The sequence below is a fragment of the Anopheles funestus genome, chromosome 3RL, assembly GCF_943734845.2.
Source record: "Anopheles funestus chromosome 3RL, idAnoFuneDA-416_04, whole genome shotgun sequence".
Lineage (NCBI taxonomy): Eukaryota > Metazoa > Arthropoda > Insecta > Diptera > Culicidae > Anopheles > Anopheles funestus.
The window spans coordinates 29611728-29639305 of record NC_064599.1 but is presented as its reverse complement, the minus strand read 5'-3'; the positions used below and the strand labels follow the sequence as shown (position 1 = coordinate 29639305).

Genomic DNA, 27578 nt, shown 5'->3' with positions numbered 1-27578 from the left:
CATTGTCGACGTTGGATGCACTGTGCGATAAGATGCTTTGGATAAGGGCACTAAAATGTACCAGCTAAGCGGTTGAAGCTAGTGTGAATTACCTTCGCGTTGAAAGGAAGTACACAATGGATTTTTACACAGTTTCCTCTTTAGAAATTTGCTTACAACGTTAATGCTTTTTAATTATTTTAAACCTTCAAAAATATCGATCTCATTTGTTGCTAGCATACCGAAGCACCTTCACCAGGAACTTCTCCCAATGTGATCAATTGACACTTTTTATACTTCATTTTAGCCGTCTCCTTTCATCGCCAAATGCCATGTTTTAGTCCTCCAGGCACAGGTGTATGCGCGACAGCTGACAGCCAAAAATATTCCCATTACTTCCAAAGCGCAAAAACAAAAAAACAAAACCACATTCTTCAGCGGAAACGATGCAACTTGTCCCATGCAACTCTCCAAGCAAGAATCTCATCCGGGACGAGTTTTTTTGTTGTTGTTGTTGCTGGTTTGGTATTCAATTCGTACATTTTTTAAACTTTTCTTTGCTTATTATTGGTCACCATCGTGAGATTCACGCTGCAATCGTATTGTCGCCATAATAGAAAGGAGGCATGCAATCACCATAATAAAAAAACACACAGAAAACCTAACTGCACCCAGGCACAAGGGGGTTTTGCGATGTCCGTATGGCCGCTGGCAGCAGGATCCTGTTTGAGTGAGCGCTCACCGTACCTGCCTGCACGTTGGATCGCGATCAAAACTTTATCGTTTAAAGGCTTATGTCGTTTTGGTTTTGTTTTGCAGGACGCGTACGGAAACTGTCGTCAACTGAATCGGGAGAAGACGTTAGCCGACACTGTTGACGGGACACAATTTTGGGGCTCCCCCAAGCTCATGCATTTCCAGCCAATCATCCACTTCGCCCGGAAATATAGGGAGAAGTTGTCACCGTACCCGTCCACCATTTGCCGTGGGGCAGTCATTAGGGTTTTATTTATATATTCGGACAACGGTTTCTTTGCTTTTATTTTGTTGCTATTATCATTTACTTTCATGCATTAAGGAACGCGTTCGGTACAGTGTAAGTGAAAGGAATGCAACGTGTGTTTTGACCTTCTTGTTTGCTAGTATCCATTTCCGCTCCTTAGGCTACATGCTACTGCTCGGGGAGAAATGATGGTCAGCTGAATGATGCGACAAATAAACTATTGCTAAAAGGACAGGACAACAAACCAACCACGAAAAAAGACTACATAAAATAATGAGCAACAAAAAAGAAACAGACAACTTACCCAAAGAAGCATTGGCTGTGGCTTGTCGCATCGAGATCGCGAGGATCACCAGTGCGCCGAACAGGATGCGGCTGTTTCGGGACGCTGCCTGTGAAGGATACATGGTGTGGTGCACGTTTGCCGTGTATGTGTGTTTTTTTCGTCGGTTGAATTATTCGTTTTGCGCTCGTTACACGGCTTGTGTGCCGTGTCACGCTGGAAATTAATGGCCCGTTGTTCCGTCGTCGCAACACTGCACTGCACAAGAAGGGAGAGAAAAAAAACACAGAAGAAAATAAATTAAAAACCACAAAAAAAGAATAATGATTAGTTCACCTTTTCGCTGAATGATGTTTCGGTTCTGGTGCTTTTTCATTAATTAGCGGAAGTGCCACACGGAACGGTTCAATGTATACTACACCCATCAATGTGCAACTCGCCCCCTTTCACCACCAGGCCCACGCCACCCAAAAACCCGCCAAAAGAATCCAAAACAGCAAGCATTAACCGCTCCGAAAAAGAAACAATTACATAAATCTGACTTTTCATCGCCGTCAATGAAGATTGAGCACGGCTGGAGTGGCCAACAGCAGGTTCGGCAGCATCAGAAGTACCATCGTATCGTAGCCCTTCTCATCGCTGAGCCTTGCAGCGAATAGCAGCGGAATTCAAAACAAACCCTCCAAAAAAAACCCCCCCGTATTCTGAAGTGGCCAGAACTGAACTCAGCGCTAGCCATCAGCGAATCGTTTGCCGGCTGGTGCGACAGCGGCAGTTCCCTTCGCGTTGAGATTCACCGGATGTCAGCATACCGCGCTTGGTTGTCGAGTAGCGCGTTCGAGAGATTTTCGACGCAAATACTCCACCCGTACGATGGGTTCTTGAAATGCTACGCTTCCCCAAAAAACCAGGCCCCCCCTCGTCTACTTCATAATGCTGTCGATACACCAGATTTATCCTATGCTTTATTTCCGTTTCCACGCTCATGCCTAATTGAGCGTCCCGGGATCTGCTCGTTACCTGCTCGAACACGGCCACTGACTTACAGTGGACAGCTTGGATGATTTATAGGAAGATCTGCACCAAACCAACATATCGAGACGGAGACGGTCGAGCTCTTGAAACACGCACATAGCTTGTGATAAGCGGTGGAATATGTGATCTATTGACACATCAGTGTCAAGGTATCGATAAAAACGGGGTGAATGAAATAAACCATACCAAAGCTCTGCCTAGCTTATGCAACAACATTGAAATGAACCCCCCTGAGGGTGATGTGGTACACGCTCAAACCCTTCTAATTGAAATGTAACCCTACTTAGCTGCAATGTGGCTCATTCTCGAAAGTTTCCTCAGCCCCAAAGAGGAAACACCTGTCTCCACGTGCAGACCCCTTCCATTGCGCTAAAATGGTAAAATCAATCAAACATCTAGAAATCGCACTGATCACAGATCAAGGATAAGAGAATGCACAAGATCATTTGAGTGGTGAGTGATTTTTTTGCAATTGGAGAAAAAAAATGTTGCAAAATGGTTTCACTTCTCGCAAATCAGCTCATGAAACAAGATAGTAAATGAAACGTTGAAAAGTATATTTTTTTTAGTAGCAAAATCACGTAGAAGATATGTTCAATAGCTGCCAAAAAAAGAACGTCCTCCAGTCAGTAACGTTACATCTGACACACGGGACGCAGCGATTAGTAGCTTTGTGCGTTTCTTCATTGCTAATAACCTTACTTACATAATCTAAGCTCACATTACCAATACGACCAATCATCCCTATCAGCACCCCACGGTTTGGTGGTGACTTCTGCATTGCCAGGCACCCGCACGAAACACTACAAACACCGAAAGACGTCGGCACACCGAAAGAAACGATTAGTAGCGTACCCACAAAACCCGACTTACGACGCTATACAGACCCCTTAGGGTGCCGACACAGGGCCTATGGGAAAAGAAATCTTGTTTCACTTGAAAATTTATTACACCGATGTTGTGATGAAGAAACCCCTCCGGTTGTCCCTTTCTCCACTGCAGCATTCTGACGATTCTGCAGGCAAATCAAGTCGAACAAACTGGCGAACCAACAATTCCACGTTCACACGTATCTCCACGGTGCGCGTCAAACTGTGTGGCCAAGAATCGCCCGCACCATCGTTGGTTTCCCTCTGTCGACACATTCTTCCCTTCTCCACCACTGATGCCCAATAAATCGTAGATGATTAGAAGCTGGCAAGGTGCGTGGCTGGTTTAAAAATCTAAAAAAAAAATCTCGCGCCTAACCTTTTCCAAACCGAACGTGTGGTGTTCCAATAATCAAATCAATTACCTATCGCAGGTTAAAACATACCGACCGCATGTTCACGTGATTGCTTAAGTAAAGACTACAAAGATCCGGGAGCGAAAGCTGCCTATACGCCTGGCTAGAGAGACACCTAGACCAACGTGTATTAACATAGACAGATGACTCCTAGTAATACATGGCGAGGGTAGCAACATGTAGCAGTCCGAAAGGGAAGTGTGTAAAACCCGAAACCTGCCTATAATTTCATCCGAAACAAAAGGAACGATCTCAATGGCCAAATTAAGTCTTGATTGCCCGGTACCGGATCAATTTCTGCGCGCTATAAAAATGCTTCTAGTACCCTTCCTTGGGTCGGTCAAGCATCCCGAGGAACACCGTGTATAAAATGCCTCTCTAAGCACGCACCATCATCCGTCGCTTCGTAGCACAAACGGTAAGCGTGGGAGCCCCCAGCACATTCATCGCCTGGGCAGGAAACCATGTGGCCGGGTTCGAGCGAGAAAATATAAGTATGCGAAGTTTCTGCTGGATCTCTCCGGTTCTTTGTTGCGCTACTACTCCACGTACGCCATCCCGCTCTCTCTCTCTCCTCCTCTCTCTCTTTACGATTAGCAGGGAAGTCATATTCTGGTCAAGTAACTATCTCATCAAGCAAGTCGCACAAAACCCGCGGGCGGGTGTGTAGATTAGATCGTTTTAAGACGATCTTGTGCGCGCCCTCAACTAAATGCACCACCACCCGGTGGGACCGAGGACAAAGAACAACGAGTGTGCGCGCACGCATTTGCAAGAGACTTGCGGGAGACCTGACTTCGTTGTAGTGTAAAAGCGCATCGTAGACTAAACACCATTTCAGATAAGTGGCCCAAACGGGTAATTACCAGCAGAAATATCGGCACAAGGGTTTTGCTCCTTCGGCGTACTATTTAAGGCACTATTTTGCAGGGAAGGCACGATCGTTGTGGTGCCGGGTGCCGTTGTGTCATGATGGAGATTATGTGGATCAGTTAATGTCCTTTGTTCAGGGTAGTGAGATTTGTAACGCAAGCTCTGGTAGAATGTAAATGGAACGTGAAATATTTCAATGGTCCATGATCGAAGTCAAATAAGAAACGGAAATCTGGTGGAACTGCTGCTTAGAGTAAATTTCTGTTGCCAACTCCTTCGGATATTTGACAATCGTATATTCATACTTCACAGGGGAGTTGAGGATTGTTCCCATCATGAGCTCAGAATTCGGAACTCTGTCTTATGTGGCTATACTCCTGCGAAGAAGATCCAAAACAAATGAAGTTTGCTATACTTCTTCCATTCGACTATAGCTAATCATTAGCTTGGTTAATTAACCAAGGTTTGTATATGTTCTTTTTTTCACGTTTTGCAAGAACTGTTTATCCAGAATTTATTATCTAGACCAATCGTGTAACATGTTACGCTTGCTCACTCTTCCATTACATACACGCGTGGGTTAAATTTCCTAATCCATCCGAATAACAAATAACAATATCTTCGATACCTTGCAGCAATCCCTCCCCCGAAAAAAAGTTCCCCACAAACAGCTGCCTTGGAAGAAAGCATGTCCGAGCATGGTTTCAGCTTATTGCCCGGAAAAGAATGTCTTACCATCGAATGGCATGCCAGCGTGTGCAACGAGCGGAAAACGTATTACCAATAGTGGCCAGTGGTAACAATAAAAATAACAATTAGCATTAAAATCTCAGCTTCAACCGTGCCGGCCTCGAGTCGCCACCACATACCCCTCCGTTACCTTCTTGCACTCGAACTGGATGCGATAGGGGCTAGGGAAGGGGTCGTTAATTAAGACATTAAATGCGAACGAGTGTGCATGCATAAATGTAGCTCGTCTCTGAAGCATCATCTTAATTGCCGTTTTGGTTGGACCGGTCGCACACTATCTGGGCAGACGGTACATGTGAGTTGGGCAAAAAAACACCGAAACAGCCCATGCTCCCGAGATGAAACTTCGGTGCTGCGGTTTATTATTCTCCCTCCGCTCGCAAACGCAATGCCCCCAAATTCTTGGTTTGTCGGTACATCTTGCGGTGTCTCGCAGTCTGTCTTGTTTCGCGGGCAACGTGACTCCCAACCGTCAGGCTTCTCGGTCCAATGACAGGCCTAGTAGCCCTCGCGCTCCCAGCCAGCGACGCATTAGCGTTTTGATAAGTTTGTATGCCATATTTCCTACCTCCACTGGCACTGTAACTTCTTTACCCGGCCGAGCTTCCTGATGCCAGTGCGATGGCCATTGCCTTTATTCCCATGGCTGTTGATCGTACCACAACCACATCCATCCATCTGCTTCCCGAAAGGGCAGCGTCTTTGACCGTCTTTGACGAAGTCATCGAACGGCACATTTATCTGCGTGTGTACATTTTTTTCACACACTTTTAGTTACGGATATTCTCGAATAAAGAGAGAGAGAGAGAGAGAGAGAAATAGGGAGAAAGAGGAAAAATGCGTTTGTTTTATTTCTTTGATCATAATTTCTTCAGGTTGTACAAACCTTTTTTTCTGAGACCTTTCTTAAGAGGATTGTTTTAAGATTCTTTCTCGAGGGCGTACTTAATTTGACATCACTTGTTAGAACAGATTTTGATCAATCATCAGAACTGATGACTTGCAATAAAGCATGAGAGAAGGTGGAATGTAAGTAGTTTCTGTTTTCTTATTTACTTTGTTTCTACTTTTTGTTATTCCTTTACCCAATTGTACTTCTTGATCAATTTGAAAATCTTTATAAATACAAAAAAGGTGGCCTGCGAAATTGTCATAATGTGAAACATGCAAAAATGTCATAATTTTACTTGACACTTTGCGTGAGGAAATACTTAACGACTCACATGGAGTTTTAAGACCGCATTTTTTGTGTATGTCACCACATAAAGCGAGTGTGTTTCATATGCATTAATGCCACTAAATCATTTACATTGATTATACGTCAACTCTGTTTAGCATAGCCGTCTTAGCGGTGTATCTTACCGATTAGCAAAACGGTTTTAAGTAGCATCCCGAAAAAACAACCCTCTGCGATCGATCAGCTTACATTAAAATTCAGATAAAACACGACCATTTGGTGACTGTGACTGTGTGTGCAAAACTTCCTCTCGTAAAGCGTGCATGTTTTCGCATCGGTTTTACATCATGCTCGTGTCGTCTTGTATTGTAGATGAAACGATACCCAGCGTCCATCTCGGTTCCCCTCCGTGGATGGTCTAGCTATCAGGAAATATCAAATCAAATCATAACTTATGCCGGTTCAGTTTTTTTTACGATACCACCGAATAGCGCGCGTGAAATAAATAAACGCACGAATCGTCACCGGTTGGACCTTCGCGAGACCGGGCTAAGACAGGGAATCGCGGCAATGTCGTGTTGTACCCCGTAAATCAGTGCTCGGCCTAGGACCCGTTAGACATACGCTCCCCAAAGTTTCCCGCCGCCAACTGGCTGCGCAGCGTAAGCGATATTTAACGAACCCCGTGGTCCTTTCTCGTACCGGTCTCTCGCATCCGCATAATCGGTGGATGATATTTAGCGTTTAGCCATCTGTGCTACTGCCGTACGCAGTACGACACATGGCATGGGGGGGGAGGGGATTCGTAAAAGGGTCGCGCGCATCGAATCCGTACACCGAATACAGAACGACACGACGTCACTCGACGGTCGCTGAAGACGCAACGCAGAAGGATCATTCATCATCGCGCGGTTTGCGGAATACCGTCCTGTACGGTTCGGTACGGCAAAACGCTACACCAAACGCGTCGAAACACCTGACCGTGCGAATCATCGCAGGCTGCTAGCGAAGAGTGTGTTCGCTACACCGCGTCGCGTATTACGCTCGCCCTCAGGGCTCTTACCCGTGTTTTGTGCGCTCACGCAAACGCATGTGCTGCAGGAATTATGAGGAAGTAAATATTTATACACCTGTTAATTATTCCACGTCGCACCAAAGTGCCCCGACGGTTTACGGTCCTTCGCAACACGTTTCGCCGAGCGATAGGAATGGGGCTGGAATGGGGCCGATAGCAGCAGCAGCAGCAGCAACAAAACTAGAAGCGGTAGACAGTGCGTAGCCTCTCGAGGTCAGAACGCGGGTTCGAACCGTTCCAAGTGTTTCACCATCGCAACGGGGTCACAGCATCAGCAACAGGGGGGTTTTTTGGTTGCAGCTTCCAAACACAACCAAAAAATAAAAACCGAAGTTAGCAAAGTACTCTTCAGTACCTTCCGAAAACTCCAATAAAAACCGCCAAGCGAACATCGAAACGAAAATTGAGCGGATGTGACGGATACTGAGCGTTTAAGTACGACTCCGCACAAACTCAGAAGGTCAATGTTTATTTGGAGAAAACCTAGACATGTGCTGGGATGCTGCGAACGAAGCACTTGTGCGCACCGGCTTAAGCCACCGGTAGCATTACGTTTAGATGTGCGGCTATTGCCGGCTGCTAGAATTCGCAACAAACTGCCGAGGGATCTCCCACGGCAGGAGTTCGACTGCATGCGTTCCACCCAGCCAGTCATCCTGTCTAATTTGCTTGCGGTTAATTAGGTACCAAAAACGAGTTGCCACACCGGGTGCCCAAGGGTGTCTTGGATGTTGTTGAATTCAACCAGGCGGCAGACGACTTACATCCGTGTTTGAAGAGAATGTTCTGTTTTCGTTGTGGGGTTTCTGCGTTTTTATTTTTCTTTGGATTTACCTTTCTTCGTGTCGTCAGTCGTTAAGTCGTCGAAAACATTGCACGCGTACGCTCTTCCGGTCGAGACGGGTTTTTGTGTACTTCGGTTTGGTCAACCATAAACTGCTTCTCATTGCTTCTATGCTTTAATGGATGAATTGGTGAATCGAAATTATAGTGACTCGCTGGCAATAAATCTGACCAAATGCAGTGTTTTTTATCTGCTCCGATTTTTATCCAATTCTGATGTTTTATCTACAGCTCAGTATACTGCCGATATATTGGTATATTCTTGTCCTGTACCGAACAAAAAAAACAGGCGAAGGTACTAAAACTTTCCACCATAATTGACCGACCGAAATGAATGGTGAAACTTTTGCGCCCATTTCGTTGCCACGCCTGATAAACGACCAGTCTGCGTTATGTTTCGCATGGGGTCAATGAACGTGTGCATCACACTGGCCAGCCTAGCGATAGTAGACAGTGAACCTCCGAAAAGTCCTATCAATATGTGTCACCGTTCGTTAATGGTGCACGATAGTGAAACAACTGCGACGATCTACGACAGAACACTAAAAGCAGTCGGTAAAAGAAGTTAAAACTGCTACCGAAAGAAAATGTTCATATATTGCTTTCAGCATGCATTTGGCCGTTCCATAAATTATGGTTCTGGCTGTAAAACATACCATACATAATGGCGGCCAGCGTGCCAGTACAAAGTAACCAGCACCGGCTCGTAAATTGAAACATACCAACGTTAAAAAATCGGAACCTTCCTCCACTGTCTGGGAGGGGGAGCTTTTTTACACGCTTTGTACCACTATCTTTACATTATTTATGGCGCACCAATAACATACTCTCACACACACAAAAAAAACATGCTCTTCGAGATGGAGGTGGTTCCATAGAGGTATTGCACATTGTAGTTGACTTTTTGCCTTTGTGTGTGATCGATAGCCATTAACAGTGTCTTTCGGCACATTAGAAAACAATGCTACTACGTGGGCTGTAAGTTGAACCGAGAACAAGGTGTACATAGATCATACTACTTTGTAGCGCACGAAGCTGTCCGCCGGTGGTCAAAGTACTTGGATCAGGTAGAATGCAATACCAATCTGTTACCATAGCTTCCGACCATCTATCAAATTCGATCCCTCGGTGCATTTGTAGTGTTTCACCGAACCACAGACCACCGTTCGAGCAGTCGCGTGGTTCAGCTGCTGGAGCTTAGGGGTTAAGGATATCCTTCCCACAGGGGACTGTTGCTACTGGTTTTTGCCAATATTAAGCGTGGTCGTCTACCGTCATCCAAAAAACCACAATCCATAATATGTGGTTGATATGACCAATCAACCAGTGAAAACAATACTCGTTACGCACACGTATCAATTTAGGTAAGCACCGAGTCACCGAATATCCCCGATGCCGTCATTCGTCGGTATTCAAGAACTCTTCTTCCCGCATCTTCGGGAAGTATCTGACCATTAAGTAACAAAGTAACAGACCGGATCGCGACTATAATGAACGGGCCCGTATAATCCAAGTGGATGTCTGCCAGAAACCATTACAATAGCCACTCTCATCTGCTGCCACCTCTCGGCGTCCATTAGCCATGCATGCACGGAGGTCAAGTACTGAGAATTTTTGGCCGTAGTTACCGAAACCGCAAGTGACCTTTTACGAAGCATTCCAGCAGATAAAGTGTCGGGTCCAGATTGAACCGAAACCACCCATCTATTTGACTTCGGCCTTGTTTATTTTAGTTGCTGCCTAATGGTATCGGATTAACACCTTCAGGGTAAGCTATCATCCCTCTCCACCCATCCCAGCTCCCTTTCCCCAATGCCCGAAAAAAACACATTGTGTATCCGCAACAAAGTCTGCATCGTGCACTGCTCATTTTCCACGTTTACATCCCACCTTTTTCCCGCCTAGTTGTCCAATGCTGGGTAATTTGTACTTTTCTTACTTTACCTACTACCCCCATTTGATCTTTCCACTGGGTTTATCGTATTTGGATACGTACGAGTAGCCAGTTGCAAACCTCCCCCCCCCCCCCCCCCATAAAGGGACGTACGGATGAGGAGCAACGGATGAGGTGGCGGGATGCGAATTCAATTTTGCCCGTTTGCCCATCTGCATAGTGTAAATGTTTAGATAAATGGAACATTATCTAATGCTAGAACCACGTGCATGAGGCAACTGTTCGTCTGTTTGTGTGTACATATTTTGCATTTATTCTACTGTAATTCGTTTGTTGGTTTTGGGATGGGAGTTTGTACTTTTGCTTTCGTTCGAGATCCGTATCAACGCTATCCGGTTAGAGCGTAGCACACGTTTGGTGCTGTGCGATAAGCACATTGTTGGATGGTAGTTTTTGTGATGATATATTATTCGATTTAGATAATCTTTTATTAAGATATACGGATAATATACACACGCCGAACACGTGTGTTTGGTACGTTTTGGATTGTAAAAAGATTTCTTATCGCTTCATTACATATTCATTGCTTGGTGACATTTAATTTCAGATATGTATAGTTAAACTATTTTTCCCATTCGCAAAACAAAAGGAAAAAAAAACCCTTCTCCAAAACCATCATTGTGGACTTTTCCATTACTTTTCTGGTTTTGGCATGGCGCACGGTCACCACCTTCATAGAATTGTTTGGGATTTTATAGGAATTGTGCTCCGTTGCGAATATTTTACCCTTCCACTGAGCTGCACTTTTGTGTTGCTGTGGTAGAATTTCCCAAAAACACACATACATAAACTATCCCAGTACCAAGAACCAGTTATAGTTTCTTCGGAAATTGGAGTTAAAATACTACCGCATGTTCCTCGGAGAGAGGGAGAGAAAAAAAACCATCGATACCGACCAGATTGGGTTGTCTGTCTGCTTTACGAAACATGCAAACGGTGTGCTTTACCGTCGTAATACGGAACTTTCTCACGTGTAAACAGCATTACACGCCACGCTAGGTACGCACCATGGGGTGTCCCAATATGGAGAAGCCGCAACCACCACCACCACCAGTATCCGAGCGGAACTTTTGTAAATCACTTCTAATTGCTTGTTTACACCATTAAATTAGTAGTGCATTAGGGCAGTCCACGGTTCGATGGGTGAGTTGGGAATGAGATATTCACACACAGGAGAAAAACGCACTTACAAGAAAATGCGATCTGTGTTGCATTCGAAAATGCTTCGCAGTGTCTCTCCGGCCCCGTTGTGCTTGAGATGTTTTCTTACCCCTAATCTCACAGCAGTGCAATTTGTAGAAGGTTCTTGCTTTCTTGCAATGACCTTTTTTTTTGTTCGCGCGTATAAAATAATCACACTTTAATAAAACGCAATAGCCGCGGGTTGGGATACACCACGGCATCCCTTCCAACGTGTGTGGCAGGGTGAGGAGAGATAGGTCGAAGAAGGAAAAAAAAAATAGTCCGAATACATTATGCCGCAGTTGTTGAGGGAAATTTATCGAGTAAATAAACTCAATACACACAGAAGGAGGGGGAAAAATACGTACGATCCACGAGATGTGTTTCACATCACTAGTCGTAACAGTCGAAAGTGAGATCAACTACTTTCGGCGTTCGGACCATTCGCTTCTTGTGCGCTGCGGTACGGTGGAGTTGCAAGTGCACCTGAAATGGTATCTGCCATATGCAAGCCATTTAATCACAAGGAAGGGTTTACACAGTTGATTTCAATCTCCCCACAACTGTGTGTACCTTTGATCGGTTTGCTCTCGTTCACTTTTATCACATCCAGCTGGTCTAGATAGCTAGATCTGACCGGACTCTACATGAAGCAAGCAAAACTACGGGATGGCAATTGATCAATCGACGATTTACGGGCACATTGATCGTAACAAGGGAAGGAAGAAAAAGAAAAGAAACCCGCTCCGTCCCGGATTCGCTGGCTGTCCCGGAGCCTAAGGTGATCGAACAAATTTTTCACCACCCGCTCGCTGCAGCTTTCCTTGCAAAACAACTGCAACGGTGGAAGCGATCGTCGAGGCACGGAATCGTTGTATCAATTTACCATTTCGATCGCTTCAGGCTTCGTACTACAGGCACAAAACTCTCACACACGGACAAACACATCAGCTTTACCTCGAACTCTCCTTGAACAGTCAATCTACGGTGCGCCGCAAGTTCACTTCAAATGAAGCGAATTCCCAAGTGGATGGTGAAGTAGATAAAATATTTAACGCTTTACGTTATGTAAAGGGCAATTGATTGCATTTGTATGTTCTTTTTTTATTTCGTTTTTTAATGCAGCGTTTTTTAATGTTCCTCCATCTATTTGTCGTTAAGTTTACCGTTTGACGTTCGTCTGAACTGTCGTAAAATGACATAATCTTAAGTTATGGGAACCATAAAAAATCGGGTTGTACAAAGTAAGTATATTCATCAAATGAGCACATAAAGTATGATCGTCTGATCATGTACCTTGGAGCAAAAATCAACAACTCAATCGATAATCGCCGAACGGTCTAACGGCCCTGATTTCGGTCCACGCTCGTACGCCTTAATCTAGCGATTGCCAAACGAACGATCAGGCAGATCTTCACCAGGCCGAAGATAACACCTTCGACGCAAAACCGGCGGCGTCGGCGTCTCACTTCAAACGCAATTAGTGTTATTTATTTTCTCTAGATCAGTTACTAATTTATCCTTCCCCGATCCATCCCGAGCAAAACCAGACCAGTAACGGCCGCGTATCGTCTACGTCCAAGTCGTCGCAAGCCGTCGTCATCGTTGACGCCAGCGAACGTTGTTGCACCGTCGACTATAAGGTGAAGCCCCCCTTTTTTAAACCGACCACCCCCTGTATTGTTGGGGTACGATTGTTTACGATTCTTTGGAGAAGCGACGTCTAAACTGTGGCCACGTAAAACCATTTCCAACTGATGTATTTCTTGCCTTCTAACTGTACGTATACTACGCTAACAAGAGCGTGCGATGGTATTCTGATCAAGGCCACCTGATCGCACGCAAGTTACCAAGATCGTATTGCACTCGGTTACGTTATCGTTTGCCAACGCTGCAGGCACTGTGTTATGTTTGTGTATACCTTTTTTTCTCTTTTAGCTCCAAATTTATGCTCTACACACAGTAAAAAAAAGGAAAAACAACTTACTTACTGCTCACTTTTTGACGTATGAGTTCAAACACACCTCTCAAACGCATGTCCGAACTGGGGGATTTACTGCTTGTTCAGTATCTCATCACCACTGTCGGTGAAGATTGAGAGTTCATAAATTTCTGTTTCTACTCCATCCGACTTGGCGGTTTCCAACTTCGGTGTGCGTTTTGAAAATAAAAACGATAATTGCCATTAAGTGTGGAAAAATTTATTACCTCCCAAAGACCGCTGTCTTCATTATTGACCGATTAACGATATATTCCATGTTGGTATTGCTTCTCCCGAGGAACATTTCAAGTATATCAATCAGGAACTTTCTTGGCGTGGTTTGAATTCAATTTGTTGTTTAAGGAGATGCGTTTATTCTGTGTACATTATGGTATCGGTATTCGGTAGATAATTCTAACTTTTGCTCGTATGTAAAATTCTGTTCTCCGGAATTCTGATGCTCTTGTGGAACTTGTTTATGCTCTTGCAGACAATGATTTATTTGTTCTGCTGCCAAAAAGCAAACACACACATACACACGAACCAGATCATGTTTCAATTTTATTACAATATAACGCATATGTGTTTCTGATAAGCGGAACGAGAATTTAGCTCGATCGAGGCGCCAGTAACAGGACACCGGGTGGTGTATGTTTTCGACTTGTTGACAAGCGCTAATCCGGATTTATTTGCAATCGTCCAGCAAATTTAATGAACACGACCGTACCTGACAGGCCTGATTGCAAACGATAATATCGTTAAAACATACACCGACAGACTGGTTTAAAAAATGCTGTCAATCCCTCCACAATATAGTCAAGTTATTGAACCAATATTCTCATTTCGTGACGATCCGTTGACAATTTCATATTAAATCATCATGATTTAGTTTCATCCTACGCTAATTGATTGTACAGTTTGATCGTGATATTCGAGGTTCTTAGCATTATTTTCGTTTTAGGAAAGGTTGAAAGTCTCTTGCCGAGAGCTCGGCAGCCAATAGGTTGCCGCCCAGTAACTAGTACTTCATTAGCAATCCGAGCACGTACAGGCACGGATCTAGCATCGATCGGTTTTGGGCACGTTTTTGGTCATCGATGAGCATTCGGCGCTGTGTGGTCAGGTGACAAAAATCAACCAACACCACCCCTGTTGAACAATGAAGCAATAAAAATTCAAACGATCTTCACCCGCACGAAACCATCCAAACCTTCGGTAAGTGACAGTTGTGACGCAACCGATCGATCGATCACCGTGGGACACACGCTCAACCGTCGACTGATTTGGGCGTTCATGCGTTCGCTCATTTCACTTCTGGTAATCACGTCGAAACGGCTGGATTGGTTTGCCAGGCCGCGTTCCTGATAAATGAGTGTTATTTACAGTTTATTCTTCTGGTTCTATCTCCCTTTATTTCCCACAGTCTGTTGCTTATTCGCAGTGTGGCAGATTATTATTTCCGGAGAAGGAATTGTTTTTCTTCCAACCATTCTACCTTCTTACCGAGCGGCTATTCATTCATGTACGCAATGTGTTGTATTATTTTGCAATTTTAATTTGTATGCCAATAGCATTGATGTTGTGTGATTCATTTTTGTTTTTTTAATTTCTTTTTCACATTATTATGACTAACCTTTCACCCCGTAATCCATCGACGAAGGAGGCACCAATCAAAGTTCCAATTACAACTCACGATCATTCTCTAACCGTTGCCAGGCAAGCAACAACCTGCTCTACAAAGCGGAACCCGAAGCCCAATCAGCTGTGCTAATCGGTGACGGGCGCATGGATGCAATTATGTTTCTGTAGCGTAACGTACGCTAAACATCGGGACACTGAGACAGCACCAAGCAGCAGTCCTGTGCGTGCGATCCGGTGACATTTGCTGCGGTGTGGTGTAATTTGTTACCGGCCAGACCGATCAAGTTTACGGATGTGAACATCCATGGGCTGTTGAAAAGTGCACTGATCAGCTGGAGACCTCGACTGGAGTTGGGGAAAGAAATCGGAACTAGCACACGAGGACTCACAAAACTGGACTGACTAATCGTCGTGCGAGTTAAAAGTAAGTTTAGTAGCATTCTCTTTAGCACTTGTGGATTTTTTTTTTATAATTTTCAAATGATCTCATAATCCACTGGACGTAGAATGATCTTGTCAATGACTCTCCAAAGTTGTCTGGGTCGTAATCGGCCCCAGTCCCATTGAGAGGTAATTTGAGCTACAGTAGGGATTTTACCCCTTACGCATCTTATTTATTATTTCCTGATCCTTCTTATTTTGTCATTCTAAAAAAAAACTTTAGTTTGCACATTTATTTGCGCGTGCAAACCCGAGTACGATGGCGTGCGTGGCTCACGTCCACCGTCGATCCAATACAAAGTCTGTAATTTGAGTCCAGCGGGTGGATAGAGTTTCCTGTAGCGATAAATTCTTGCATTCGTTTTGTTATTGGTCTTGAGCGCCACTAATTTCGGTACCTAGGGGATTCCTCAACCTCAGCAAAAATGGGTCGTGTTTGCAAAACAAAATTGATGACTTACGGTGTTTACTACCGGAACTGATGGACGCTTCTTGTGCCTACGTCACTAATTTTGATTTGAGAAGGCATGTTACATAAAAAAAGGAGCTTGCGTCCAACATATCTATATTCAATATTGATATTGATTCGATACTCGATATTGTGAGCAGGATTTAGGATCCCCAAGCAAGCAGTTAGAAAAAGGGATGTAAAAATCCCAAACCTAATCTAAAAATCTACTGACAAAACCATGATAAACGAACGCAAAGTAACTCTTCAATTGGTCATATCCCGGCAAATCTTGTCCTTGTGGTAGGAGCTACACCAAAAATAGAACGTTTTTCTTATAAATTTGCTCAACTCACCAGTCACACTAATGTGCAAAAAGAAAGCATCACAACTAAGGCTAATGTGAGTCCTCCCTCAAATAGGTTCCCAATGCGAAGCCCACGCGAAACATCAATAGTGATCCAATCTTGCTGCATCATCATTTGGTTGCGAGTTTTGCTTCGTTAGAAACTGTTTCTACCCACGGCTTCTACAACTCTCTATCATCGTCCTTTATCTAGCGTACGTCATAACAAGGGAATATTTGTAGCAGTAGTAGCACTACCAAAATCTTTAAAAGTTAGACAGCACGGAGACGGCTCTTAAAACAACTCCTTTCCTTTGCGCCGTTCAATTCAGCGTCCCAATAAAAAAAATGCTTCGAGTGTGGATTGTAAGAAGAAATGTACAACTGTGCTCAGGAGAATTCCAAAACTAAGCATAAATAAACCAAGACACAATAATAACAAACACCAGCCAACACGACGCAAAACCGACACCGAAAAGAATTAAAACAAAAGTTAAAACAAAAAAAAATCGAACAACTTCCAACCGCCAACCTTCTCTAGATGTGCACCACCAGCCAGGCGAGAACAGACGGTACCGATGGTCCAGACAGTTGTTTAAACTTTAGCTTGGCTTTAAATTCCTTTCCAATTTTTACTCTGCCGGCGGAGGTTAAGCTTCGTTCGTTAACGTGACATCATTTGCGGGCGATGCGGGCGCTTAGCCCGCGTAACGCTGGCGGCAGACGATTTCGGTTTAGATTTCCTAATCCACCCAGGCTTCTTGCCCTGATCTATCGTCCGGGGGGAGCGTCCAGATCCGGATCCGTCCGACTGTCAAAACAAAGCTTCAACCTCAATTCCGCCATTCGCGTGTGTATGCTTTTTTTTGTTGGTTTCACTTGTGTTGATGTTGTTGCTTGCGTTGTGACGCTACTAAAATCGGCGAAGATGAAACCCCGAGCCGTGGCAGAAGTTCTCCAACTGGATTCATCGGGACTCACGTTTGGCGCCAGGCGCCAACTCAACCAGCGTGACAGCTTTTAAGTGCCGATTCTTCCCTCACCCCAAGGGAAGGAAGAGCTTCCGCCCCCCCCTCCCCCCCCCCCCCCCCCCCTGTCTGTTGGGGGAGTTGGGTGACAGATTTTGCCCTGTTCGTGCTAATAAGGGGTTATATAAATGCCTCTTAATGCTATCGGTTTTGTACGGGGATATCCTCTTTCATGAATGTTTGCCACACCACGACCGGACAGTTTTCACAGCACCATACACACACATTTTTACTGTTTCTGGGATATAGAATACTTAACAAAAATGTTTCACTCCATTCGTTTACAAACTTGCAAGATTCATAACGCGAAGCGACAGATTAGTTTGAACAGATGCATGCAAACTCAGCTGATTCATGTACCCGTGGAATCATCGGCTATGACAATCGAATCAATTCGATTAAATAAACAACACGTGGAAGGAGAATAAAACACAAAGCAAAGATCCAGATCGAAGATGATGGGATGAGGCCTGTTGTAAAGGTCTGCCGCAACCGAGACCAAGAGTTGTGTAAGACGGGAGAGGTAACACTCATTCCTCTACAATACGAGCTGTGATGAAAATCAAAGCACACAAAACGCACGGTGACACATGAGTAAATAAACAAACAAACCAGTGAGCGGACAAGCATAGCGATGCAATGTTCGGTGCCGGATGATGCGGATACGATTAGGAGGTGCTAACAGAAACCAGGAGTATAACCCTTGCGTTCCCTGCGTAATTCTCTCACCCCTGCTCGTTAATGGTAAATGGTGAATCAATTCGATTGAAAGCCAGTCAACCAGAGACTGTTGGTACAACGCACCAGCCAGTGCGAGAGCCTGACCGAGCAAATCTTAGGGACCTGCCGTGAACTGATTTCACTCTGGAATCGAGATGGCGCTAATTAACAATGAAATAGTTTCAATTAATGGACGAGCGAGAAAACAGGGCCACGACGAATCGCGATGGCCGTCCTTGGGTCAGATCGTGAACCGAACCCACAATCGCGATGTGTGGCGATAGACCCGGTCGGGTGGTTTCTTACTTGCCGTTTCGGTTAGTGATATGGTAAATCATCATAAACTGTCCCATTGCGTAAAGTGGTCCACGACTATTGCGTGGTGTTGAAAAGAAGGTAACAAAAGGGCGTACAATGTTTAGAACTTTTCCTAGCGACATTTAAACAAGATTTTACATTCTGAACATACACTGCGGTGCTTATAACCAACACAAATAACATTCTAATTAAAATGCTTAAGTTTACTGTATAAATTCATAGTAGAAAACTTCCGGAGGGTCCCACCAAACAATTAATTTTATATCAAGTAAATATATCAGAAGCATTTTTTTACAAACTCTAATTTTGAACGAGTTTAGTGCTTTAGGCGAAATTCATTCGAGTAAAATGAGTTGTCATAAATGAATTATTCTCAACAATAAAAAAAAACTTTTCCTCTCAAAACACATGATAATAACATGATACCAAATACTTACAAAAACTTCCATCATTTAACGACGCCGAAACAACATGAATAAACATGTTTTCCTTAAGACCGCTGTATACGGTACTGGGAACCGAATTAAAATGGTAAAGCAACAACAAGAAAAAAGCCTGTCGAAAACTGAAATCTTTCCCCCGCGCCACCGCGAACCATTACAGCATCCAAACCCTTTAACTCGTTTTACGAAGCCTCCATCACGCTGGTCACTTTACTAATTTGATTAGAACGTCTTTGTACGCACAGGGCGTAGCTGCGGCTGCCGTGCTCATCGCCGAAATTGACCGGTTTGCTCCGTGAGAGTGAGTCCAACTCCACTTAGCAACTCGTGGCACGTTTTTCACGTTCACGCCACCCAAAGCTGACAACCCGTTCCAGCGCACTCCTCCGCTACGCCATCACTACGGGCAAAGGTTCGCCATGGCCACATTGGTCCCACATGAATTCCCGGTCGGCATTTCTATTTAATCCTTTGCTCTATTTGTTGAATAACACATCAGATCTCGCTGGGACATTTTAACTGGTCCAGTATGTTTGGTTTTTTGTTTTGTTCGGAAGATGAAATTAGCCCGGCAAAAATAAGCCAGTGGTTTCAATCTTTTGCTAGTGTACTTCTGAACACATTTTCTGGATGATCCATTTTGGGAAATAAATAAAAAAAAAATCATTTTTCTGTACTGTCGCTAACGGCATAAAACAACTGAAACTGAAGAGTATGTTCTGGAAGCGCAAAAATCTTGAAAAATCCAGATGCGTTCCATGAGCATTTCTTCCCATGATAAGAACCCTTTCGGTAAGAACAGCCAACCATATTGCTCTTAGAATCAACTATTCTCGCAAAAACTCACATACGCCATCAAACAGCTGTTTCGAATACGATCGCCAACGCACAATCTACACCACAAAACAGTTCAACGAATCTTGCCGTGTCTTCTGCTTGGTGTGCCCCACAAAAATACAAAAAATGGCATTAAATCTGCGATAAGGTTAGCTCCCGGTGACGGACGCGGTGGTTTTGCGCACTCTGCCATTTGATAGTGCAAGCGACACATCAAAATTAAAGGCAAAAAATGACCTTATTGTATGGTTCGAAATTCCTCTAAATGAAAATGAAAAGGCAAAACTCACACACACACACAAAAAACCGCATGATTGCGGAATGGAAATAACTCCCCACAACAGTCCCGCGGTACAAGTGAATCGCAAGAAGCACAAACAATTTGTTCAACATGGACTAAATTGATTGTTTCAATATTTCATCTGCTGTTCCGCTGCCCCATCGTACCCCGTCGTACCTGATATGGGGTTTGAACTTTCATGTCTCATCTTTTCGGCACGGCGGCAAACTCATCAAACTCGTATCGCACTTGGGTTGGCGATCAGTTGGCGGTTCACATTCGCGCTCAACCGGTCATTGATTGGTAGGTTGGGATTGTGAAATCTCCCGCGTAAGGGCACTACCAAGCACCGTTGATTACCAAACGGTCAACATAAATCACACGGTACGGGACCCTTTTTTTCGGAGGACCCGCGGAAACAATGAGCTGGCGCAGGGTTGTTATCAATTTGGTATGACCTGGCTATTCGTGGGCACAACAAGCAAAAAGCCGACGGCTCTGGTCGGCCCAACGATAGCGATCGAAAGGAAGTTGGTGGGCTACGTACATACCGATTGTTATCATTACATTCAAATACCAAACGAGTGACAATGTGTCTGGTGTGACGATTAATGTACTGCTGATATGTGTGGTTCGTTCACTTTTCATTTACTTTTGGTTTTCTTCTGCTAGAAACCGGCTATGGAACAAAAAGGTAATAGTGCTCCAACGGCATTGGCTCAACGGTTACGCACGCATAGCCCGCACGCATAGCACGTTTTTATCGAAAGAGGGTGGAGCACTGGCCAGTCTACGGTGGGCGGGATCCATAAGTCCTTGTAAGGGCTTCAGTAGGGCTTTTGCTTGTGCCAATCGGTGGCCTTGCGGTACATCCATCTTACTGCAACCATTTGCCGTGTTCTTCCGTCTAGGTAACTGTGGTCAATTGAAGATCGAGATATACATCTGCCGAAGATCGAGGTATGAATCTCCGGATAGCTCGAAAACAAACAGTGCTGCACTTGTGGAGCACGGACGCCGTGGTGCAGGAGTTCTGCACAGGAAAAGGATTTAAACCGAAACCTCCGTATTATCGGACAGGTAAAATGGGATACATATCTGAAGACACACGGGTTGTTCTTTGCAGGCAAATCTGAACTTCTTGATACCTGTACCACAAGACACCTGTACCTAGAGATGCATCGTCTCGGTCCAATTAGCGTATGACACCTTCAAATCAATGAAGCTCACCCGTAGGGAATTTTACCAATTTATGTGAGAGAGAAAGATAACATTCCTCGCCAGAATTCCACCTGACGTACTACTCCCGAAGGGTATGCATTTGCATCCTTGCTAATGGATTGTCCACAAGGTTTTACGTGAGTAGCAATGGCTTAAGACAACTCACACATTCACAATTATGATGAGGTTTGTAAAAGTTGAACAAAAGCATCCTTGAGCGTGCTTACCTTTACTGTTGACGAGAAGAAACATAAAGCGGGTACAATCGGGCCCTGAAGATCGTTCCGGTAGACTACAGATGCTTCTCGGCGATGCAAAACCGATCACCTGCAGTCAACCGGCGGCTACTTGATAGAGAAATCGATCAGAACCAACTGCACTGGCACACCGTTGTGTGCCCAACAAACACTAACTTACAAACACACATTCACACACACCCACTATCACAAGAAAACCGACACATACACTAATGCCTTCGTGCAGGCAAACACAAATGCACTTCACTAAAACAACACGATCGATCGACTGGAGTTGGGGTTGGAGAACAAAAACAAAACACGAACGAATACGTTAAATACGTGAACTCTTCCACTCTGATGAAATCGCAACTCGCAAACCAATTGCCCGATCGCACGGACAGAAGACGTCCTCGTGGGTAGGAGTGTGAGGTTTTTGGGGGGGGCGGAAGGGGGATAAGGAGAGGATTGCCAAGGAGGACAGTAGGAAGCGAGATTCAGGGCAGAATCAATCAAAATTACGGCAGCCGGACGGATTCGGGCTGTCAATAAACGTCACTCTTCATTAAAGCGAACCAACCGAGATTGGCCGGTTAACTGGCTCCGTTTTGCACTGGTTAGGCGAATGGTTTGCGTATGAAACAGAACCGTCGGATCCCTGCAGGATCTGAACCTCAACGACAGGTTAGATCTATCGGTGGAGTCAATTTGGAAATAAAATCGATTGAATTACTTCCTAGCAAAACAAAGCGTATTTGTTTTTTTTTCTTATCCCGTTGGGAGTTTTCACGTTTTCGCAAAAAAAAGTCACTTCCTAGAGCAATGATTCAAATGCAGCGATGAGTGATCATCTTAACGCAATAATAACCGCACGTACACACATTCACCAAAAAACACAAACACTAGCTGTAACTCACGCAACACTTAGGCGCCACACGAATCCACAATCTGAAACCCGCGATCACGTGCGTGTGTGTGTGTGTCTGAATGTGAAAGGGTGGAAAAAGTAACACCCCATACAGCCACCCTGTCTGGGACGGGGTGGGAAATCGTAGTTGGGAGGGCCCGCGTGAAGAGATGAAGTGGAAAAGCTGGAGGGCTTTCACAGGTCGATTGGCGGGAACAGGTCCGTGCGTATTGCGTGCACCATTCGGTTTTAGCGCTTCACCGCGATATGAACACTTTGTATCTAATATTAATTTCTGTTCACATTTGCAAACTAATCGTAGTTTCAAAAAGAGGCGTTTAAGCTGATCGTACTACTAATTCGCACCAGGAAATCCAGTTACCCAAATTTACTAACATTCGCGCGCTCCAATATCCGTACAACTTTCGTTATCCTTAAATATACTAAGGTGCATACCGGGGAGGGTGCAATAACACTATTCTTCCATTACTCGTTTGTTTTGTTTTTCGTTTTCCACTCGCAACGTTAAGCTTCACCCCCGGGCGAGCTTTTCGCACAGATGAGCAAACAAAGTGTTTCGTTTGTTTCTAATCGCGGCACGATGTATCGTGCATAGTCACAATAAATAGTTACAGATCAGACGTTTACAAGCGCGGCGCGTTCGTGTCCGCTGTGATGAAGAGATAAATTCAAAATGAATGGTAGAATCACACCGAACCGAACGAAGAAAACCGTTTCCGAAGGGCGAACCCAATTCGGGCAGCTCTCACGCGAGCTTACACCGTTCGAGCAGTTACGCTCACGAGTGAAATCGCTCTCGCCACTCTCGGGGGTGCGAAGTGGGTTGTTTGAAAAATTTTGTCATTCCGATTTCTTCATGACTTCAATTACATATGCACCGTTTATGGACTAGTTTGGGGAGATATTTAGTGTTCGATTGGAAATTTACCAGTAACTTATAACAAGTATCTCCTTTAGGAACTAAAGAAATAATTTATTTAAATTTTAATATCTAAAACTAAAACTTTTTGTCGATTTCATTTCGTTCTATTAATGTTCTCAATATTTTTTAATGTAGCACCTTAACAGCTACAAGTATACTATAAACGATTACACACTACAACATGCGGTCCGGTTACCAAAAACAAAAAAAGAACATTCAACTTAATAAGATTGGCGCCAACATTCCAAACCGCTGAGGGGATGAGCAGTTCAACAAAATTAGCATCTGGTAAATGATGGAATGGTCACTCCCGACCGATCGTCTCATCTGCTCAAACGATCATCAAAGCAAGAAACAAGATCAGCATCGTTGTTTTCCTCCAATTTTTTTGGATCAATCCAGCACAGACAACACACAGAGAGTAAAATAGTAATAATAAAAAAAAATGCCGGCACCACCCCACGACATGACACATGCTCTGAATTCGTGGAAAAAGATGCACCTCCTTACCAGCACAGACCGAGCGAGAGATCGAACTGTAGTCACCGATAGGAGGAGGATGACGCGACGCATCCATCAGGCAGACCAGGGCTGGAATATAGACCGCGGGAAGGAATATTGTCCAACTGAGCGCATTGCCGGCAAGTAGCCGTTGCTCAGTTAAATTGGTGAATCATCTTTACATGCCTTTTGGGTTCCACGTGTAGCGGAACGCGTGGTGACGAAAACTGGAGTTACTAAAAAGAAATATTACACAACATTATGATTCATACGGTTTTCCTGCATTTAGCCGGGAAGATTTAACAAAATTTTAAATGAGATCAAACTAAGCTGAGGCGAAAATGGCGGTGAGACCGTCGTGTCGATTTAAAAACTCAAGTGAGTTCCATTTTTTTTGTTCTATTTTCCAAGATAAAACCAAGAAAGCATTGCCTTAGGTCATGTTCTACAACGCGAGTAGGGTTAGCGTTAGATGATGAAATAGTCGCTTCTTCTTGGCAAAGTCAGGCGCAATCGTTTAATAATACTCAAAGGTCTACGTTGCGATGAAGATAAAAGATAGCGATGCGCACATGGAAACTTCTACTCGCTAATCTATTTTTAAACCGGAATTGCCGACTTTCATGCTCTACCTTTACAAATGAATAAAATTATATTTTTCTTAGACGAAGAAAAAAACATCTAACTGTTTCGCACTCTCAGCAGTTTTTTTTTAATCCAAAAATCATTTAATTTTATTTCAATTAATTTTATCGCTTTTCGGCCTAGATGCTAAAAGTGTGGTATCTGTTCTTATCAGCTTAACGTTTAATCTAATTTTACTAAATTGCACACTCTCTTCAAACGTCATTAATTAAGGTACGGTAATCAATCACTGAACGCTAGTAAAAATGTCCTTTCCGTGTGTCCTTATCGCACAATTAAACTTTTTTTTTAAAACAAACAATGTTTGAATAAATATTTACTCATATGCTACTGATCCGCGTACCGCCTTGTATCAATTTAATCGTTTTGCCCCCGTGAAGGACACCGTCTAATTGGCTGAGAACTGTGCTAACGTAGCAAAAGTAACAAGAGAAACAAACAAAACTAGAAAATGTCGGCCCACCAAGGAAAAAGGGTTTCAAGTTTACTAATAATATTATTCCACCCCGTTTTTCTGCCCTTCCACACACTCACCACACAGCACCGTACCGCCGGATAGATTGGCCAGTGGGATTATCAAAACCCCTTGCCTGTAATGTAATGCCTGTGGTGTAATGTTTGTAACGGTGACAACAACACCCTCGATGGGACACAAACAATAATGGTGACCCGTGGTGACCTGGCCCAGCCTATCGCACGCTATGCTTGCAGCCGGTTCGCTAGAACAAATGGCGATTGAAAGGATGCTGCCAGCGGTGCTGTCCGCTCACTTTGGTCAGAGTTCGATGGCTGATTACAAAACAAAAGGTTCAACAAAAGATGGCCCCGCCGGTGACTGTTTGTCTTGCGCGAAACGAGACGCGTGCAGGCAATAATTGCATCGCGATGCACGCTGCCTGCAGCTGCTAGTGGACTTGCTGCACGCTAGACAGATGCGTAGTGCCTTGAGCTTTTTGCAAAAGGGAATAGTGCAAATAAATAGTAAAGTATTATCTTACGCTTCATTACCGCCTCGGTTGTGTTTTTTGGTGAAACATTTCGGGCGCGTACTGAAATGTTCCAGTTCAATTAAAACCCGTGCTTGTTGTCCCAGGTGTGCGCTGGATGATGATTTAATTGTACAACAGCAAAGAACACACGCCAACCAACTAGGTCGCCTTACAATCGGAGGAAAACTCAACCGGCCGATCCATCCAAATCCAAACGCGGGTTACGCTTTATTTTGGTAGCGAGCCTTTATTATGAAGTCCTTTGCGAATAAATAATTTCACGTGTAAACCGTAAAGAAACCCGTGCCCCGCTGTGGACAGAACAAGCAAACAATACAATATTTTATCCCGCAGTTTGTAACATTTCTTCACACGCCAAGAAGCATTATTTGGTTTAACCTACCAACCCCACCCAACCGAGTGCCGTCCTGTGTGACTGGAGTGTGGAAAAGTTTGATTGATATTACTGAAGGTCTGCGGGAAGGTGTAACGATAAATAATACCTCGTGCAATAGACATCTAGCTGTCTATCCTACTCGTCCAGTCCAGTAAACATATTCCACCTGATGTCGGACACATGTATTTTCTACACCTACACGGTAAACAATCGAAAAAGAGCTGTGTGTAAAATTCGAATCGAAGCAAAAACATGTAATATTTCACCAACAAATCTTTTTTTTTTTGTTGAAGGTTTGAAACACGGCCTTCAGTGTGTTAAGAATTAATTTAAAAATGCCCTCTATCAAACATTATACACATTTTCCGTCTCATTCCACCCAAAAAATGAAAGCAATGAGCGGCTTTTATGAGCTTTATTATTAAGTCGTAAAGTACAATTACATGGGCCCTTGGTGTTGCTGACTTACTTGCTTCTTTTCTGTTTTTTTTCGATTTTTTTTTCTTGTTGTATGCAATTTACTGCAAACAAAAAAAAAAAGGGAAAACAAGTCATAAGACTATGTTCAGCACACTTTATGTCGGAGCATGTACCGGTGTACTTGGTGTCGTGGGTTTGCTGGCTCGTTGGGTACATGTGAACAATAAATTTCACCCTACAGTGCATCGAAGATTTAAATGCTATGAAAATTTTAATTTTTGGAATTTTAACAAATAATAAAAATAAAATATATATTTTTTTAAATGTTATAATTATTAGTTAATTTTTGTCAAATTATTGTAAAACACAAATTAATTTTATATTTTGTAAATTTCTCTCAATTTTAGTTAATTTTTCATTTTTAATTTACCGTGATTGAAAGTTTGCTGCAATTATTATAATATTTATCACCATTTTTTTTAAATGAATCCAAAATTTATCCATTATCGTAAATAAAGCTTGAGCCAGCATGAGTTTAACGCGGTTTTACATTCGTCTCCCAGTGCTGGGTTTTGACCCTTTTCAACCCATTTTTGTAATATTATTTATCCACCGTCGCTCGCCAACGGGCCAAACGCTATCTGAGGAGGTGCTAATTTATTTATCTTTGCTCCTATCCAAATAACCCATAATTGCAAACCGATCGCAATCGGATCACAAACTTCCCTTCTAGCCCTTTTGCGCACGCCAACAGGGAGGTCAGTAAAGAAGGCTTTCACTACGCCCACTACGCACCTTTGAACATAGATCGCCGAACAGTCCGAACAAACAGACATCGTACGGGCGCTATTTCTTGTCCATCGTGCCCATTCCAGCCCCTATACATACGAGATTGTATGGTTTTCTAATCGGAAATGCAACGCAACCGAACGGGCAAACGGAATAACCATCTCTACGGGTCTATTAACGGTTCGTAATGACACTGAATCACGCTAATTTCAAATTAACAATTTCATGTACACATGTACCCTACGGGTTTCGTTTTCTTTTTTCTTTCGCCATCAGTTTAAGCTACTAAAGGATACACATCTCGGTATCGCCCGGTTCCAGGTTGAAAGCTGGAGTTACTTTAAAAAACTCCCTAGAGACGTGGTAAGCGAATCGTTTGGCAAGGGAAATCGCAACAAACTAAAGCTCGGCAAACAAAAATTTATCATTTCACATCACGTCACACGGTCTGTGCTGGGCGCTGGGAGTTGTGGATTGATTATGTCCATTGTGATGGTTTGGCAGGTTGCATTTCACTGTCAATTTTTCGGTACACGATGATGTTTCGTGAACGGGGTAGCAATACATTAATTTGCAAACCCCCAACCCCATATTGACGTTAAACCGGT

At 43.8% G+C, this 27578-nt stretch overlaps 1 protein-coding gene across 4 annotated transcripts in view; it reads right to left on the bottom strand.

Annotated features, from left to right (window-relative positions):
- LOC125769070 (BMP-binding endothelial regulator protein) overlaps positions 1 to 23005 on the bottom strand; it is a 66874-nt gene extending 43869 nt beyond the window's left edge. The window contains exons 1-3 of one of the 4 annotated variants that reach the window (XM_049437498.1): positions 22743 to 23005; positions 21371 to 21668; positions 1287 to 1523 (exon numbers count right to left, since the gene is read on the bottom strand). In XM_049437498.1, the coding sequence (XP_049293455.1) occupies positions 1287 to 1389 (103 nt within the window). In that variant the 5' untranslated portion in view covers positions 1390 to 1523; positions 21371 to 21668; positions 22743 to 23005. The other 3 variants (XM_049437497.1, XM_049437499.1, XM_049437500.1) reach the window with 3 other exon arrangements.
- Between the last annotated feature and the right edge of the window lie 4573 nt (positions 23006 to 27578).